The sequence below is a fragment of the Mya arenaria genome, chromosome 16 (assembly GCF_026914265.1).
Source record: "Mya arenaria isolate MELC-2E11 chromosome 16, ASM2691426v1".
Taxonomy (NCBI): domain Eukaryota; kingdom Metazoa; phylum Mollusca; class Bivalvia; order Myida; family Myidae; genus Mya; species Mya arenaria.
Window position 1 is genome coordinate 45,452,269 of NC_069137.1, and position 16,687 is coordinate 45,468,955.

A 16,687-nucleotide genomic window follows, 5' to 3' on the forward strand; every position below is an offset into this window, starting at 1 on the left:
ATATACCGAGCGCGGGCGAGTGCGAGAACTGGAGTTGGAAAGCTATACCGGGAGAGGGCGAGTGCGGTAGCCGGAATTTGACGGATATACCGGGAAAGGGAGAGTGCAAGAGCCGGAGTTTGACGGATATACCGGGAGAAGGCGAGTGCGAGAGCACTTGAGCGACGTTGCTACCGAGAGAGGGCGAGAGCGAGAGCGCGAGCGAAAGCCGGAATTTGACGAATATACATGGACAGGGCGAGTGCGAGAGCCGTAATGTGACGCGGATACCGAGAGAAGGCGAGTTCAAGTGCGGGAGACGGAGTTTGACGTGTATGCCGGGCGAGGGCGAGTGCGGGAGCCGGAGATTGATTGGTATATCGGGAGAGGGCGAGTGCGAGAACCGTAGAGCGACGCGGCTACCTGGTGAGGGCGAGAGCGAGAGCGAAAAAAGGAGTTTGAAGTGTATACCGGGACAGGGCGAGTGCGAGAGCCGTAAAGAGACGCGGATAACGAGAGAGGGTGGGTTCGAGAGCCGGAGTTTGACAGATATACCGGGAGAGGGGCGAATGCGGGGCAGGAGTTTGACGGGTATATCGGGAGAGGGCGAGTACGGGAGCCGGAGTTTGACGGGTATACCGGGAGAGAGCGAGTGCGAGAGCCGGAGTTTGACGGATAAACCTGAAGAGGGCGAGTTAGAGAGCCGAATAAGACGGGTATACCGGGAGAGGGCGAGTGCGAGAGCCGTAGGGTGACGCGGCTACCGAGTGAGGGCGAGAGCGAGAGCCGGCGTTTGATGTGTATACCTGGAGAGGGCGAGTGCGAGTGCGAGGACCGTCAAGTGACGCGTCTACCGAGCGAGGACCAAAGCGAGAGCCGGTATTTGACGTTTGTACCGGGAGGGGCGAGTGCTTAGGTCGTTAAATGACGCGGATACCGAGAGAGGGCGAGTGCGAGAACTGGTGTTTGACGGGTATTTCGGAAGAGGGCGAGTGCGAGAGCCGGAACTTTACGGATATACCGGAAGAAGGCGAGTGCGAGAGCCGTAGAGCGACTTGGCTTCCGAGTGAGGACGAGAACGAGAGAGAAAGCCAGAAATTGACGAATATACATGGACAGGGCGAGTGCGAGAGCCGTAATGTGACGCGGATACCGAGAGAGGGCGAGTTCAAGTGTGGGAGCCACAGTTTGACGGGTATGCCGGGAGAGGGCGAGTGCGGAAGCCGAAGATTGACGGCTATATCGGGAGAGGGCGAGTGCGAGAGCTGTAGAGCGACGTGGCTACCGAGTGAGGGCGAGAGCGAGAGGAGAGCGAAATCCTGAGTTTGACGTTTGTACCGTGAGGGGGCGAGTGCTTGAGCCTTACAATGACGTGGATATCGAGAGAGGGCCAGTGCGAGAGCCGGTGTTTGACGGGTTTTCCAGAAAAGGGCGAGTGCGGGAGCCGGAGTTTGACTGGTATACCGGGAAAGAGCGAGTGCGGAAGACGGAGTTTGACGGGTATTCCAAGAGAGGGCGAGTGCGATGACCGGAGTTAGACGGGTATAGCGAGAGAGGGCGAGTGCGAGGGCCGGAGTTTGACGGATAAACCGGGAGAGGGCGAGTGCGAGGACCGTTTTTTGAAGAGTATACCGAGAGAGGGCGAGTGCGATGGCCGGGGTTTGACGGATATACCGTGAGAGGGCAAATGGCTGAGCCGGAATTTGTCAGGTTTACCGGAGGAGGGCGAGAGCAGGATCGAAAGAAAAGATTGGACTCTAGTCCACTCGTTGTTAACAGAAACGGTGGGATGGAAGAGTTTTGTACTAGTATTCTAAAACAGAAACGTGTTTGAATATCGTTGAATACAAAAGTCATATCCGACATTTTATAACTTGACCCTTTAACTGGTTTTTATGGTGGAATTGGGGTGAAATTAATATTTATCTAATATCGTGACCAAGACTTCTTCTTTGAAACAGTTAGACTTGTACTGTTTTGCACAATAATCAAAACAGTTACACATAATGTTTAGTGAAATCTCGGTTTGGTGAAATTTGGCGGCCATTCTGGATGCAATCTTAAATAGAAAAAACTAATAAGTTGTCTACGTAGAATAAGAGAAGTATAAGAATAGTGATTAGTCGTGAAATGTACATACAGTTATTTTTTTGTAATGCCGAAGACCAAACATTACAAATTGAATATGAAGTACAAGATATTTTTTCTAGTTCATAACACTATTTTTAGTAATGTAAAATATTCAAACACATGAAAGGGCAAACCATTTGCTAGTGAAATATCTCATAGTATCGTGTATCTCAGTCATTAAACATTATATTTTGTCATTATCATTTAAATGCAATCGTTTTGTATAAATACATTTCTAAAGGATGAGCATCGTTAATCTATTCATTTTTAATACATATCGTTTTGCAAATAATCTTATTCAGACTATCCTAGATACATTCATATATAAATTCATGACCACATCCTAGATCTTTCTTTGTACAATTTCAGTGTAAATCAATTAATATTAAATGCCTATATTAAGATGTCCCATGTGAAGTAATTGTTATGTAGAATAAATTATGTTCAGGTATCTTTTGCGGTTAAGTATCTAGGCACTCCTGCAAATTTAATTATTGTTTGAAGTATTCACAAGTGTTCTGACATCACCATGTGGGGATTTTCGCTTAGTCACAGCATTCAGCATTCAGATATAAAAGATAATAGAAAAACGTTAATGGAGGTCTAATGTGTATTAATGATTTCAAATCCTCTTACAAAACAATTTATACAATTTATTTCAGGAAGAAAAAAAGGACAAACGAAGTCCACTCCTAATATTGCTTTTTAGTTCATGTTTAAAACAATAGATGTAGATTTGCACAATAATGAAAACAGTTACAAATAATTTTAAGCAAATTGTCGATTTGGTCAAATATGGCGGCCATCTTGGAAGCCATCTCGAAGACAAAAAAACTACCAAATGAGGCCTGAGGCAATTAATATTAAATAAGAGGCAATTTGAAATTAGGGAGTGTAGACTATCAATGTACATCAAACCATATTAAATACAAAACCACAGAAAGTTTAACTACCGATATGTGGATGCCTTTCTGTATAGGCTGGATGATAACATAACATCAACAAAAATAACATTAACAATATCTGTCATGTGTTTCCGTTCTGGATAGAAAAATCCGACCCGAGGGCACCTGCGTTGCCAGGTAACGAGGCTTGCCGAGTTACCGGCAACGCAGCGTGCCCGAGGGTCGGATTTTTCTATCCGAAACGGACACACATGATATATATGTTTTCTAGCATACATTAAATAACATATTTTGTGAAAAAAAATATATAAAAAGGCGCATTTTTGTACATACCACCAAAAAGCGCGTACGATGATGTTTACTGACGTCATGACGCGCAGTAATTTGTATTCACTGCATACGTCAATAAGTTCCTTCGACATAATGTCTTTTAAGGGTTATTTTGTTTTGTTGTTTAAAGTTTATTTTTTTAAGTTAATGTTAATGGAACTCATCTATTTAAATTTCATAATTATGATTACATAACGTGTATTATAAAAGAAATTGAAATTATTACGTCACAGCGCGTGACTCATCTGGCATGGGGGAATGCCAGATGGAGTTTTTCAGCACGGCTGAATTCACCGGAAATGCCTATCCGGTGTGCTAGAAAGGGTTATTCGGCATTTGATGTTACAACACATAGCTACATAACATAAACAACAAATTGTCGTTTAGAGCGAAGATATGACCAGGCATGTGATATCAGTTCAGAACTTCATACATATGAAATACCTTAAAAGTTAGTATCTAATTTGTATATACTTATTAATATAGAGAATCGGATAACACTCATTGTATAATTTTTGGTGCGTAGGTAAATGGCAAAACCGTAACTAAAGGTATACGTTTCATAATATACTATGTCTGACTCATACCAGGATGCAATGAACTTTTGTTACATAGGCCAAAGGCAGAAATACTATTTAAATTATCCCTTCCTTAAATTATAATACTTGGGTCATTACAGGAGGGAATAATATTCAGTTCTGGTGACATTCAAGATATGTTAATATCAAATTGTACTGTGTCTGAGGGTGTCTTTATTTCTTCGTTTTTCGTATTCCTTAACTGCAAATAGAATATTAACATTTTAAAGAGATGTTGGGCAAATTATCGGTATCGATTTATTTCAAATCGCTCAAGAAACCTGTCATTGTTCAATCATTTTCGGCCATCGTTAAAAACAATTCAAAGTGTATAATGATACGAAAAAGTAGTATGCAATGAAATTAAAAAGAGGATTAGAAAAAAAATGTTATAGAAAACCAATGAAATATGCAAAGGGCAATAACTCTTGTAATTCAAATGAACGCCTGATATAAATATATGTAACTGGAATCTCAAAACGGCATATACTTTTATAATTTTGATGACTTTTTGTTTTTGCTTTTTTCCAAACCTACTTTTGCACTGTGGATATTCCTATAGATAAGAATAAGGATTTATGAAATTCCCCTGCCTTTCTCCTTAATCCGACTTTTACGTAGGGGAGTATATGAATAACATATGTATTATTATATACTCATTATAAATCCACATATTTATTATAATATACTCATTATAAATCCACATATAAAGTAGTATATACTCATTATAAATCAACATATATATTATTATATACTCATTATAAATCCACATATGTATTATAATATACTTATTATAATTCCACAAGCAATTCACATTGCAAAGTACAGTTGTCCGTATTCCATTCTAGTGTAATTCGTTATATGCCACCCTGCTGACGTCACATCATACACGTATCATTGCGCAATACTTACATGACGTCATTAAAGAAAAACGTGCGTCACTTATATGATCAATACTTTGTTATAAAAAACATGTGATTCAACCAGTATATAAGTACTTTGTTTTGATCCATAAAGTCATATAGATCTTACTCTGCCTTCGCCTCGTGAAATCCTATTCAGCAAAAGTTCACTCGTATCGAATACAACATCCCGGTTCAAACCCTATTGAATTTGATTACATATTGATGGATACATCTTGAGGTGAAAGCGAGAAGGTTATCTTGAGTTCTTTATTTGATATTCGCAGTTGCTAAGTTTTTTGTATAGATTAAACGTTTATACTATATAACACTTAAGAAGGTATTTAATCTATTGCTAATACAAAGGCGTAGCTACGCCTTAAAACACTTGTAGGCCCGATCGTTCTTCATGTAGGTGAGTTTGGAAATACCCATCCCAAAGATTTTTGTCTAAATTAGAAGCGTAATAGTGCAATTTGGAAGCATTCCAGGAGAAAAACAAAAGGCACAATGACATCCGTTTTATATGCACATTACACAAAATTAAATATATATGCAATTATCACAATAAAATCAAGCAATGCACATAGTTTAAATAAACACCAAACTTGCTATTGTTATAGTAGCTTTATATACATCTTTTGAGTTGTTATAAATTTTTATTGCATTTTGGGGTTATTAAATTTTTGTCATTTTTCAAAAAAGTTGTAGGCCCAGGCCTACAAGGCCTATATGTAGCTACGCCACTGCTGGTAGGACATATTCTTGCTATTTCAGATATTGACTATCATCAGGATTATTTTCTGACATAGCTCAAAATCATCGAAGACATGTGCAAATAAAATCGGGATCATTATTTTCCTTTGTTTAAGGCCGACAGCACAGACAAAGTTATTTGACAACGAGCTCTATTTTGGTACGCATGATTTCACATTGGAATCCATATTCTTAACAGTTCTAAGCATTTTTCCATCAACTTCTGGTCTATAAAGCTTTTGCCAGAGCTAGAGGCTATGTAAAGTTTCTGTATGAAAAGCACGTGTCATGTCAATACAATATATATCAAGTCTTCGTTAATTTCAATATTGCGCTCCGGTTTGATTAGCCCGACAACAATTAACCAATATTGTACGCCGTTACAAACATCGGCTATTCTTTTATACAAACTTTTTTTCAGTTACATTTCTTAAAGAAGAAACACTCAATTGCTGAGATAATGCTAATGTTTAGCTGTATTGAATAATTATTTAAAAAAAGTAAATTCAAGTATTGATTGCATTTTTTTTCTTGCGTTTATGCTGTATGAACGCAGAAGGGCAAGCGAGCAAAGTACCTAGATGCGAGTACGGCAAGCCAGCAATATTACTTGAAGCGAAAACGGCAAGCGAGCAAAATACCTAGATGCGAGTACGGCAAGCGAGCAAAATACCTTGAAGCGAGTACGGCAAGCCAGCAAAATTACTTGAAGCGAAAACGGTAAGCGAGCAAAATACCTAGATGCGAGTACGGCAAGCGAGCAAAACACCTTGAAGCGTGTACGGCAAGCGAGCAAAATACCTTGAAGCGCGTACGGCAAGCGAACAAAATACGGCATGCGAGCAAAATTTGAAGCGCGTACGTAGTGAGCAAAAATACCTTGAAGCGCGTACGGGAAGCGAGCTAAATACCTAGAAGCGAGTTCGGCAAGCAAGCAAATAACCGCTAGTGCCTTCACCAAGCATAAAAGCAAGAAAAAATGCGATCGATTATTGAATTGAACGTTTTAGCTTTTGAATTGCAAGTGTTCTGTTCACCTCGCACATACTATTATATAGTGTTGTCTATGTCAGACGCTTAACAACGGAAGTTCATGTCAATATGTTCCGTGAGTGCCAGTAACAAAAACCAGATAAACTATTTTTTCGATAAAATCGTGTCACAACATCTCAGCCACCGTCGGTCGCAGTAGCAGTCAACACCTAAGATACTAACGCGTTCATCACCTTCTGTTAATATCTAATAGTCAGGTGTGATATTTGTTTATACAACAGACAGGTGTAATATTCATCTTATCTAACAGGCAGTCAATTTCACACTGTTTCACTTTACCGTTCAGCATTCACACATGCGACACGAATTGTATAATGTCATTTTATATAATAAATACAAAAACACCCACATAGTAACATCACTGTTATTCAAGCTCTCGAAGTTAAGCATTATTTAATACTGTATGGTTTTATATATTAGATATTCATAATTGCATTTCTGCCATGGATTTAGAGGTAAAGTTAATATCAATTATTTACAAAACTTTTATTATTTTTCATATGTGGCATTTTGGTAAACAGAACTAAACTTTAGTATGGCTATATTACGTGAGTAAAGGCGTTATGTGTCGATGACATTGTATTTGTATGATAATGTTTTTTTATTAGGCGATTTCATATTGGCCCAGTTATTTGTCCGAGGTTAGCTGTTTTTGTCTGAGCCCATGTATTTTATTGATTTTATTAATTAAACATTACATACGGTTCGACATTTTGGTTAAAAGCGTTCAAATAACTTTCCTTACGTTTATACTTGAAGCCTGCTTATCGCATATTTATTCATGATGTCCGAACTTGACATGCATCCTTTAGTGACATTGCACATACTTATGAATAAAGCGCTGTACAGTCTACGGAAGCATGTAATTTTTATCTTTATTTCGTAAATCGTTTGTCTAAACGTCACATTTCCCACCTTCGTCGTCCATTTTGTTGATGTGAAAAAATATAATAGTCGTAAAAACCACCAACGGGTTAAATACAATATTATCTTATCATGGGTATTGTTATATCCTAGCGGAATAACGACATTGTGCCATTCGGAACTCCTCGACCATTTTTATCGAAAATAACCTCGGATGTATGCCGGTACATCAGTTAAAGTAGTTCGTATTTTTTTTTAATTATATCATTATTCAAGTGCAGTGTTTTAGATTTGCATTAACTGACCTAAGTTTTAATTGATTGCCAGTGAAGTGTATTATTGCAAACATAATTAAGATTCCCACGAGTTAAGTAATAAACTTTAACAGCTAAATAAAATTACTTACTACGCGATCTTCTTGCAGCGGACTTAAACGTACCGCTTTGAGTATGTAAACCGTCCAAATATATCCGAGGTTGTTTTCGATAAAAATGGCCGAGGAGCTCGGAATGTGGGTGTTTTGAGTTTGGTTCCTGACAATCCGTATCACGCCTTGTTCGGTATGTGAACATGCTTGCTACTCGGTCTCGACGGCTAGGCGTTTACACACGACCCTCGACATGATACAGGACAGTATATATAAATTAAACAGTTACAAGTACATATCATACAATTTATTTAGGAGATGTGCAAAAGGGTCGGACCAACAGTTATTACCACATCAGCTAATAGCCTACTCCTTTATAAGGCTCATTATAAATTGTGTCGAAAAGCAACAGAAAAAGGATAAGAAATGAGCTACAATTTGATTGCATAAAATTGTATTGTCTGTTTCTTTCAGATTAATACAGAAAACCGTACTAAGAACAGTGAGTAATGGTTTACTTAATTGAATTAAGTTAAGTAGAGTTGAGTTGAGTTGTGTTCGTTCTCATTTCATTGGTTTTAATATATTTCATGTCAAATAAGGTTCGTACGACAGCGTTAATTTTAGCGAATTTCTTTAGAAAAGATCTCAAATATGAATCGGAAAAATAGAAGCTTATAAGATTCGTTGTCATTTTACATTTGAAACTTGGTAACCAGGGAAGGATATTTTTTTTAATTTAATTAAAGGCGCACAGCATAGGTTGATAAACATTTTTAAAAGGATTATCATGTTTCCCTTATTTGACTGTAAATGACGAAAAACATAAAAAAAAAAATTGATTCAGGTGCAAACACACTACATTTTTTTTTAAATAAATAGCTACGTGGCCACAAAACGCGTCATAATAGCGCTTATTTTCTTTTATCCGTACCTTAAGCTTTTTTTTTTGTTTTGATCATTCATTTGAAGTAAAATGAGTTAAACTGATAATGCACTAATATTAAAGATGCACTCTTACTCCAAGATAATATTTACGACATTTGATAATATTGTTTTAATATTCTTAAAAATATAAATACAAGTCGAAAACAATGGTCAAATGAAGGATAACGAGTTTAATTTGTCAAGAGAGAAATGAGCATAAAACACGGTATTTCTACCTTATGAAACTTAAGTAGACCACAGTTAATATTTTAGCATTCACCAATCATTAAATATTATTGCGCTTTCTGCTATTAAATACACGGTTACAAAATTGTTATCCGTAATTAATATTATCCATAAATACATTATTTAGTAAGTAGTTAAAAGTTTATCAGTCTAAATTGATGTTTGTATTACATGTGCATGTATTGATTTTGAATAAGAGTGTCACTTTAAAAACGAATGTTTTTTTCTTTTACCTTATAGCGTCAACCTATATCGCGTCCTTTTTATTTGGCTGTTTTGATTTCCTATGCAAGGTTTATTACAAAAAAATGAAACTTCTCTTTTTGTATGCATGATTTTAATATGAGCTCAGTGATGATTCCTTATTTTTCGAAATGGCATTTTAAAACGACTGTATTGCGCTGAATTCTGGGGCTATGATTACGAACAGTCTCATGTCCTCATAGACACAGACTCAGATAAGCATTTTTATTAAGAAACAACAAGTCATATTTATTCAATTTGCATTACAATATATATAACGAATGACTTACGCATATGTACTTTTATACTGTTTTTATTCCTCAAAGCCTCTTTCCCCCCTGATGGCATCGTGGTATCCGTCCCCTCAACTCCTGTTCCACCACCTCCATACACTGATGACGTCACTTGTTGGACGTCACTGAAGGGAAAACTTGTTAGATGGTTCGTGTGTTTCGTCATTGCGTCATTTCTGATCGCGATCATCGGGGTTAGCCTCTTTTTCACTGGTAGGTACAAGCTATTCGGCTATGCGTGGTAAGAGTATTGAGTTGGTAACATGAACTGATTTATTATGATCTTTAAATAGACTTTTTCATGGTATGTAAAATGCGCTCTTTTACGGAATTTTGTTTGTAACCAAATATTGTGTGGCAAACTTTACGAGCGTTTAAACTAAGATACTGACGACAGGATCCATTCCACAAATGTTGTAAATACCGCAAATATTGTCAACAAATTTAAAATTTGTTACTAACGCTATTTAAGAAAAGGCTGTAGCGTGATTGGTTGATTGCAATATCATGTGATGCTACCAATGTTTTCAAACAAAGTATAATATCCTTCACCTAAGTATGAATTCCTGTAGCAAAGTTGATAAGCGTGTGTTTTCTTTCAATCATTCAAGGCTCCATATTGTTGATTTTCTTCCAATATGACTTTGATACAAAGGCAAAACGTTAATTCTATGAACCGGTTACGTCCCTTTACTGTATATAATATTAAATACGGTTTCTTTAATCACGTGCTGGAAATCTAAATCACGTGACCGCACTCCCATTCTTGATTTTTTTTTCGATTAAATTTTAACAAATTATTTATTTATAAAGATGCATTTGTGCGACAATAAGACAAACACAAAATGACAAATGACGAATGATGTAATTAGCTAAAATCCGGCTATCGTCGTCATCTTCTCTGCACTGCAAGGGAATTACTACGTAGGGTATTGATTCAAACTGTCAAGCACAACACAGAGGTTTATTTCCCCTTTCTGTGTACACACTTGATTTGAATACCTTCTATTGTGTAAACACTGACATAACTAACACAGGAATTAATCATAAACTTGCTTTAAAAAAATAAAATTAAATGCATTATTCAAAATAAATCATCCTGGAGGGCGATAAACAGCCACAATTTGAACACACTGCCAGTATTATTAAAAAAAAAATTATTTACTTTACTTTAAAGTAATTTTTCTAAGTTATATATCGCACTGGTGATATGCTATTATACATAATTTATATCTGAAAATCATGAGTGATTTAAATGAATAATAAAACTCAATATTACCAACACTTATTCTTTTCTTCAAATAGCGCTTCTTAAATTTTAGGAAATAGGTTTGGAGGCGACTTAATGTGTTTTATGAATACACGTCTTAGGTAGTTTCTAAGTTTTGATAGATTCTTTTTTAATTGTAACTGAAAAAATCACGTACCATACGTTTACACAATTGGAACGTTTTCAGCCGTCAAGGGATATTCAATGTTTTATGTAGAAGAGTGTCAAGCTGTCAAACTGTTTATGATTTAATGTTAATTTTATTTCAAGTGTTTCCAAATCGTAATAGAGACACGTATAAAAAGCATTAATTTCGGGTAGATTGTATAGCTATCGAATGGGTCTATTAAGCGTAATGATAATTGAGCAAATCGCTGGCAGCGTCATTAAATGTTCGTAAACATGTATTTTGAAGCGTTTTCACAAGTATATCCCAAAGCTTGCCGATGATGACCGAGTATATAACGACTCTATTTAACCCTATATCTCATTCATCATGAACAATTACGCTATATGAAAGAGTCACGAAATAACAACTGCACTTTGGTGGCAGTGAGTAATAACCCCAAAACACCAACCGTAACAATTCGGCCATATCCGGCATGTTCCGGAATATACCTCGTACAATGCTTTCAGATGTACGGAAATTTGATGAGGCCGGCAGCGTTTAAAGGCCTAGTTTAAGGAATGTTTGGCATGATATTCCCCTGCTGTGCATATCCTGCTAATCGCACTGGTGTCACAGTTGGGGCCAATTTCCTGTGTATTTATTATTGGGTCAGGGCCATTTAGAGTCCATTTATATAATAAAACATCGAATACTGCACAGCAGGATACTAAGATTGGAGATCTGATAAGCCAATTAGGCAATAAGATTAAGATGAATTAACAGAGGTTGTGTACTAATACACGGTATTTGTTCGTTTTTTGGGGCGGGGGGGGGGGGGGGTCACTTGTAGAAGGTTAAACTAGGCCTTTAACTAAATTTTCGGAATGCTAAGTAGACCCTTTCAATAACGTAAAACATGTACTGAAACGAACAATTTTGATTCGTGTGTTAATAACGCTTTGGAGAAAATTGAACATTATATTTAGTAAAAGCATTTAGTGAATATTTTAAACTTAGTGAGAATTTTGTCATTTTTTAAATCGAATATTTTACATATTCGCTACATTTCATCATATTTATTCATAGGCATATATTGTTCAGACTATTCCCATGCTTATTTTTATTGTTCGTTTTAATAATTCCCAGATAAGATTTTTTTTATTTTTTTCAAGTAAGTTGAAAATTGTTACTAAGATGCTTATTGAATATGGCCATAGGACCGGTACAAGGTCTTAAATTCTCCTCCCTAAAACAAATATAGCCCTTGACGTTTGAAAGCGCAAACAACACGTTCGAGGTGATTGATATTTTCAGAGACCTAATAAGTTTCGGAGGTCAGTTGGATAATAGCCGAGGTGTTTCGATTTCGAAAGTCACGTGCCATTTGTTTCAGTTTTCAACTCCCCTGAAGGCGTTGACGGACATGGCCGACGAGGTGATCGTAAAAAACAGCAAATAAACAAACCAAGAACTAATTTACAACAAGGCCTTCGCGGTGTCAAAGAAGACGGTTTCCCTGATATCGATCATTTCGGAATACAAACAGGACTCCCAAAACGCAACACTCTTCCGGAGGACATAGCAGACGATACCAAATCGAATACAACAACGTTTAAATGGCCAATTACCACACGGCCTGTTTCCAAGGCACTACGGCCATCTTCATTTCCACGAGGCCAACCGGTTGCTAAAACAGACGGCTCTACACGACGTAATACATTGCTTAAATTACCAGATGTTAGCGCAGATGCTCAACCGAAAGTCCCTTGTCCCTCGGACTGGATGCAACATGGAGATCGATGCTATCTCTTCATTCAACGTCCCGTGCATTTCACCAACATTGCGGTTAGTTAAGTTTTTCGAACATAAAATAGTATAATCAATTACGCAAGCACTTGATCAGTTAATATTTTTTTAGATACCACGGACATCTGGCTCTGACTAGTTGGTATACTGTGTACTACTGATTAAGAGATAAAATGATTTAATGTATGCTTATTTAGAGTTTTAAACCTTAACACATACAATTCTGATCCAATGTTTAATAATTTTATATAGAACTAGAGAAACGAGCACAGTTTAAACATTAACCCCGTTTAATCACACAGGGTCAGAATAAAGTAAAAGAACCCAAAACCAAACAATCACAAACCAGAAACATGTAACAAAACTCTACAAACAAAACAGTACAAGTACACTTTATTAAAATAAGGGTAAAAATATGACTTAGAAGATAATTTAAGCAAGCTCAAGATGAACAATGTTTCTATTTTCATGGCTTTTGTGTATATACATTTTGGAAACAAAGCTATGTATAGATGGAATGTTTTAAGGATAATTGTCCGGAAGAAATCGGAGTACTTGCAGTATTAGCCGAGAACGACCAGATATTCAAGAAATCTGACATCAATGAAGAAATCGAATCATTTTCAGAGGTTGACAGGACGTTCAAGAAATATACCCTAAATTTCTTACATTTCATTGTTTGGTTGCAGAATGACTGTCCTAAAGATATCGGATCATCCCGCTACTGGCTGAGGTCGATATGCCATTATTACTTCTGAAATGATAAGTTGTTTGTTTTCAGACGTTCTGGTCTGAAGATATCACCTTCAGTTTTTCCCCGGGAACAAACGGGATATACAAGAAATAAGCTCGAATATCCGATATGTTTTTTGTTTGTTTTAGGAGTACTGTTCTGAAGAAGGCGGTTCACCTGCAGTACTTGAGGACGATAAAGGGACATTTGAGCAGCTTCTAGTGTCCGGAGCTCGTCCAATTTTAGGTACGCCATGCTGGCGACTTACACCAATGGACTGTGGTCGCACGCCATAAGAGTGTAGTATGGGGTAAATTTTGACTTGAAAAATGAAAGCAGATATATGTTGATTGGTTAGTAAATATTGACTATACACTACAATTACTTATATTGGAACTACATGTACATATATATAAACCTAACATGTTAATATTTACCTGGTATGGAGATTTTATGGGGCGAAATGTTTAGAATATGTTAAGTACATGTAATACTTTTAATAAGTGACATTTTTTGCAGAGTTTTTATATATGGTAAATTAAACATCGTTTGACACATTGGGCTAACATGACCAAGTCTTAAATTAACCGAAGTACCGTATGCTTAGCAGGGTTGAGTTTTATTATATTGTTTTTATATTTTATCACACAGAATGTTGTCTGAACGAAAAAGGTAAACGGGACGGAAGACCAGAACTTTTACAGCGTCTAGACGATGATCTCATCAAATTTATGGGTAAAGAATGATGGTCCTTTGTTTGAACGTCCTAAAATCCCTTACACCAATACCACGATAAACATCATCAGTCATATAATATCTCAATATCAATGATATCATCAACGACTATAAACCACACGAACACGAACGCGCGCACGCAGGCACACACGTACGTATAAACAACACTTACACTAACACAAGAACCAAAAACTAACACATTCAATATTTGTACCATTTAAACGAACGGTAAGTGAAACACAAATGATAAACTCATGTGTTCTCAAAACAGAAAGGTATGTTTTTAAATGTACTTTTAAACAGCGAAGCGTACTTTCCACTTGATGTTGATGAACGCCATTGCTCAACAATCTATAAAAACAACAAAATCTGGAACAAAAATAATAAATTAAACTTGAAATTTCAATTGAAGTTTTAGTTCTTTGGATTAAATATTGACCACCTGCTTTTATTAAAATAACGAGATATTGAAACAAGTAATGCAGAATAAAAAAACCTCCTCCTATGCGGTTATTTGGTAAAATGAGTTGATACTGAGATAGGCATTGGTAATTTTCTTAAATACTTTGTGTGGTAGAAGAGTCTGTCATATGTTCTCCATAACCTTGTTCCTAATCCGTTAATGCGGAATTCTTCATATACATTCCCACACAAATTATTAGTCAATAGCTTTTGCAATTTGACCGATAAATAAGGAAGGGTAAGTTTTGATTTACTTCATTTTTGGCTACATTTCTAATTTAGGAATTATATTCAAAGCATTATGTTAGATAAGAAAAAAAACAACACATAACAAGCCATGTTCTACAACGCTGATTTTGTTGATAAATATATTTTAAGATTGAATCTTAAATCTTAAATTGACGCATTAGTACGGTACTTGTTGCAAAGAGGAAGTGTTGGTTACATAACAGTAAGCAACCAGGGAAGTCTCTCCGGAATATTTGAATATTAATTTCGGGTGCCCGATACACTGTTAACCGCTAATTGGTGTGATTTGTGTTCTATAAAATATCGTCATGTGATTATTATCAAATCCAAGTAACGTCATTCATATTTTTCTTTTATTTAAAACTAAAAATAATAATAAGATATTTTTAAAATGGACCCTAAACAACGTTTTGCATACCTACATGCTTAACACTTCACTATTGTTCGAAAAAAATGAGTATGAAAACTCATATATTGTCGTTCTTGGTGGCAGAGGTAACTTTTGTTGTCAGGGGCGATCGCTTTGGAAATTACATTCAATTTGGACCATTAATCATGCAACAACTCGAATCCGCCATGTTTTATGACCAGTATCTAAAGCGCATCACATTCTGACATATATTTATTGTTAATGCTATATTTATTATCCTCAGCCAAATTCAGTACCAAATGGCCCCAAGAGGAGGACAACCCGAAACCGGGACCTAACAACCGAATAATACCTCGCCACTTGTTGCTACGTAAAGGAGTGACAACCACATCACCAACGATTCCGGACATTGCCGGTTTGTAACTCCTAGTAAAAACATAATGATAATAATAATAAAATTTATCATCACAATCATTATCATCATCACCATCATCATCATCATCAATAAACGAAACATTGGTTACTCATGTATTGCCATTTTTTCGAGTCCTGTTCGTTTCAAAAACATGAATAATAGAAAACAAAGTAATGCACAAGTAAATTAGTCAAAATTAACCACCATCTACGTCCCCCGCTGACCTAATCGCGCCCCTTTTCACGTTCATCAACTGCAGTTTTGTATATTAACAGCGACAGGAACATCGTCGTCCTTTATACAGACGAAAACGGATTCCATGCAAACTAATGCCGACAATGGAGGACAGCTGGATGGAGGGTTCGGCCTCATAAACCACGAAAAAGCTAACTCTACCACAACAACCACCACGACACTTAGCACCTCCATCATTTTTGCTGACATCACAACGAGTAGTAATGATTCTGAGTTAGAAGTTCCTGTAAGTGGAGACAAAAACACAGACCAGTTCTCCACTCTCGATGACGTCACACGAAATCGACTTGCTAAAAATGAGAATAAGAATGCTAAAGAGTTACCCATATTTACCGCAATTCAAGAAAAAATGTGTAAAAGCTATCTAGGCGCGTACATGGACGAGTGGCTGAGTGTTGATTGTAACGTGGTTTATTTGCAGGTTTGTGTGAAAGGACAACAGTGACATCGACTAAATGGCGAACAATATACTAGGAAGAGGCCAAATGATTGTTTATATCATTTTAATGCATTACCGTATTTAACCTCTTTGATTATATATTGATCAAATAAAAAAATTATAAAATAAAAAAATAAAAAATTAAGATAAAAAACAACAACAACCTCTTAGTGATTTTTGTGTGTGTTTTTTTAGCTGGGAACATGGTGGCCACGAACCTATTAGTTAAAACAATTGTTTGAATAATGGTTTAGATATGTTGTGTGTATCT

General features: G+C 36.6%; 1 protein-coding gene across 1 annotated transcript in view; it reads left to right on the top strand.

The window, feature by feature from the left end:
* The window catches only part of LOC128221273 (uncharacterized), a 19,056-nt gene extending 2,624 nt beyond the window's left edge, over positions 1-16,432 (top strand). Inside the window, exons 2-8 of the mRNA XM_052929828.1 lie at positions 8,339-8,366; positions 9,607-9,786; positions 12,346-12,797; positions 13,641-13,737; positions 14,143-14,226; positions 15,591-15,722; positions 15,998-16,432. Coding sequence (XP_052785788.1) covers positions 8,339-8,366; positions 9,607-9,786; positions 12,346-12,797; positions 13,641-13,737; positions 14,143-14,226; positions 15,591-15,722; positions 15,998-16,422 — 1,398 coding nt within the window. The 3' untranslated portion in view covers positions 16,423-16,432. The remainder of the gene's footprint in view (positions 1-8,338; positions 8,367-9,606; positions 9,787-12,345; positions 12,798-13,640; positions 13,738-14,142; positions 14,227-15,590; positions 15,723-15,997) is intronic.
* The last annotated feature ends 255 nt before the right edge of the window (positions 16,433-16,687 follow it).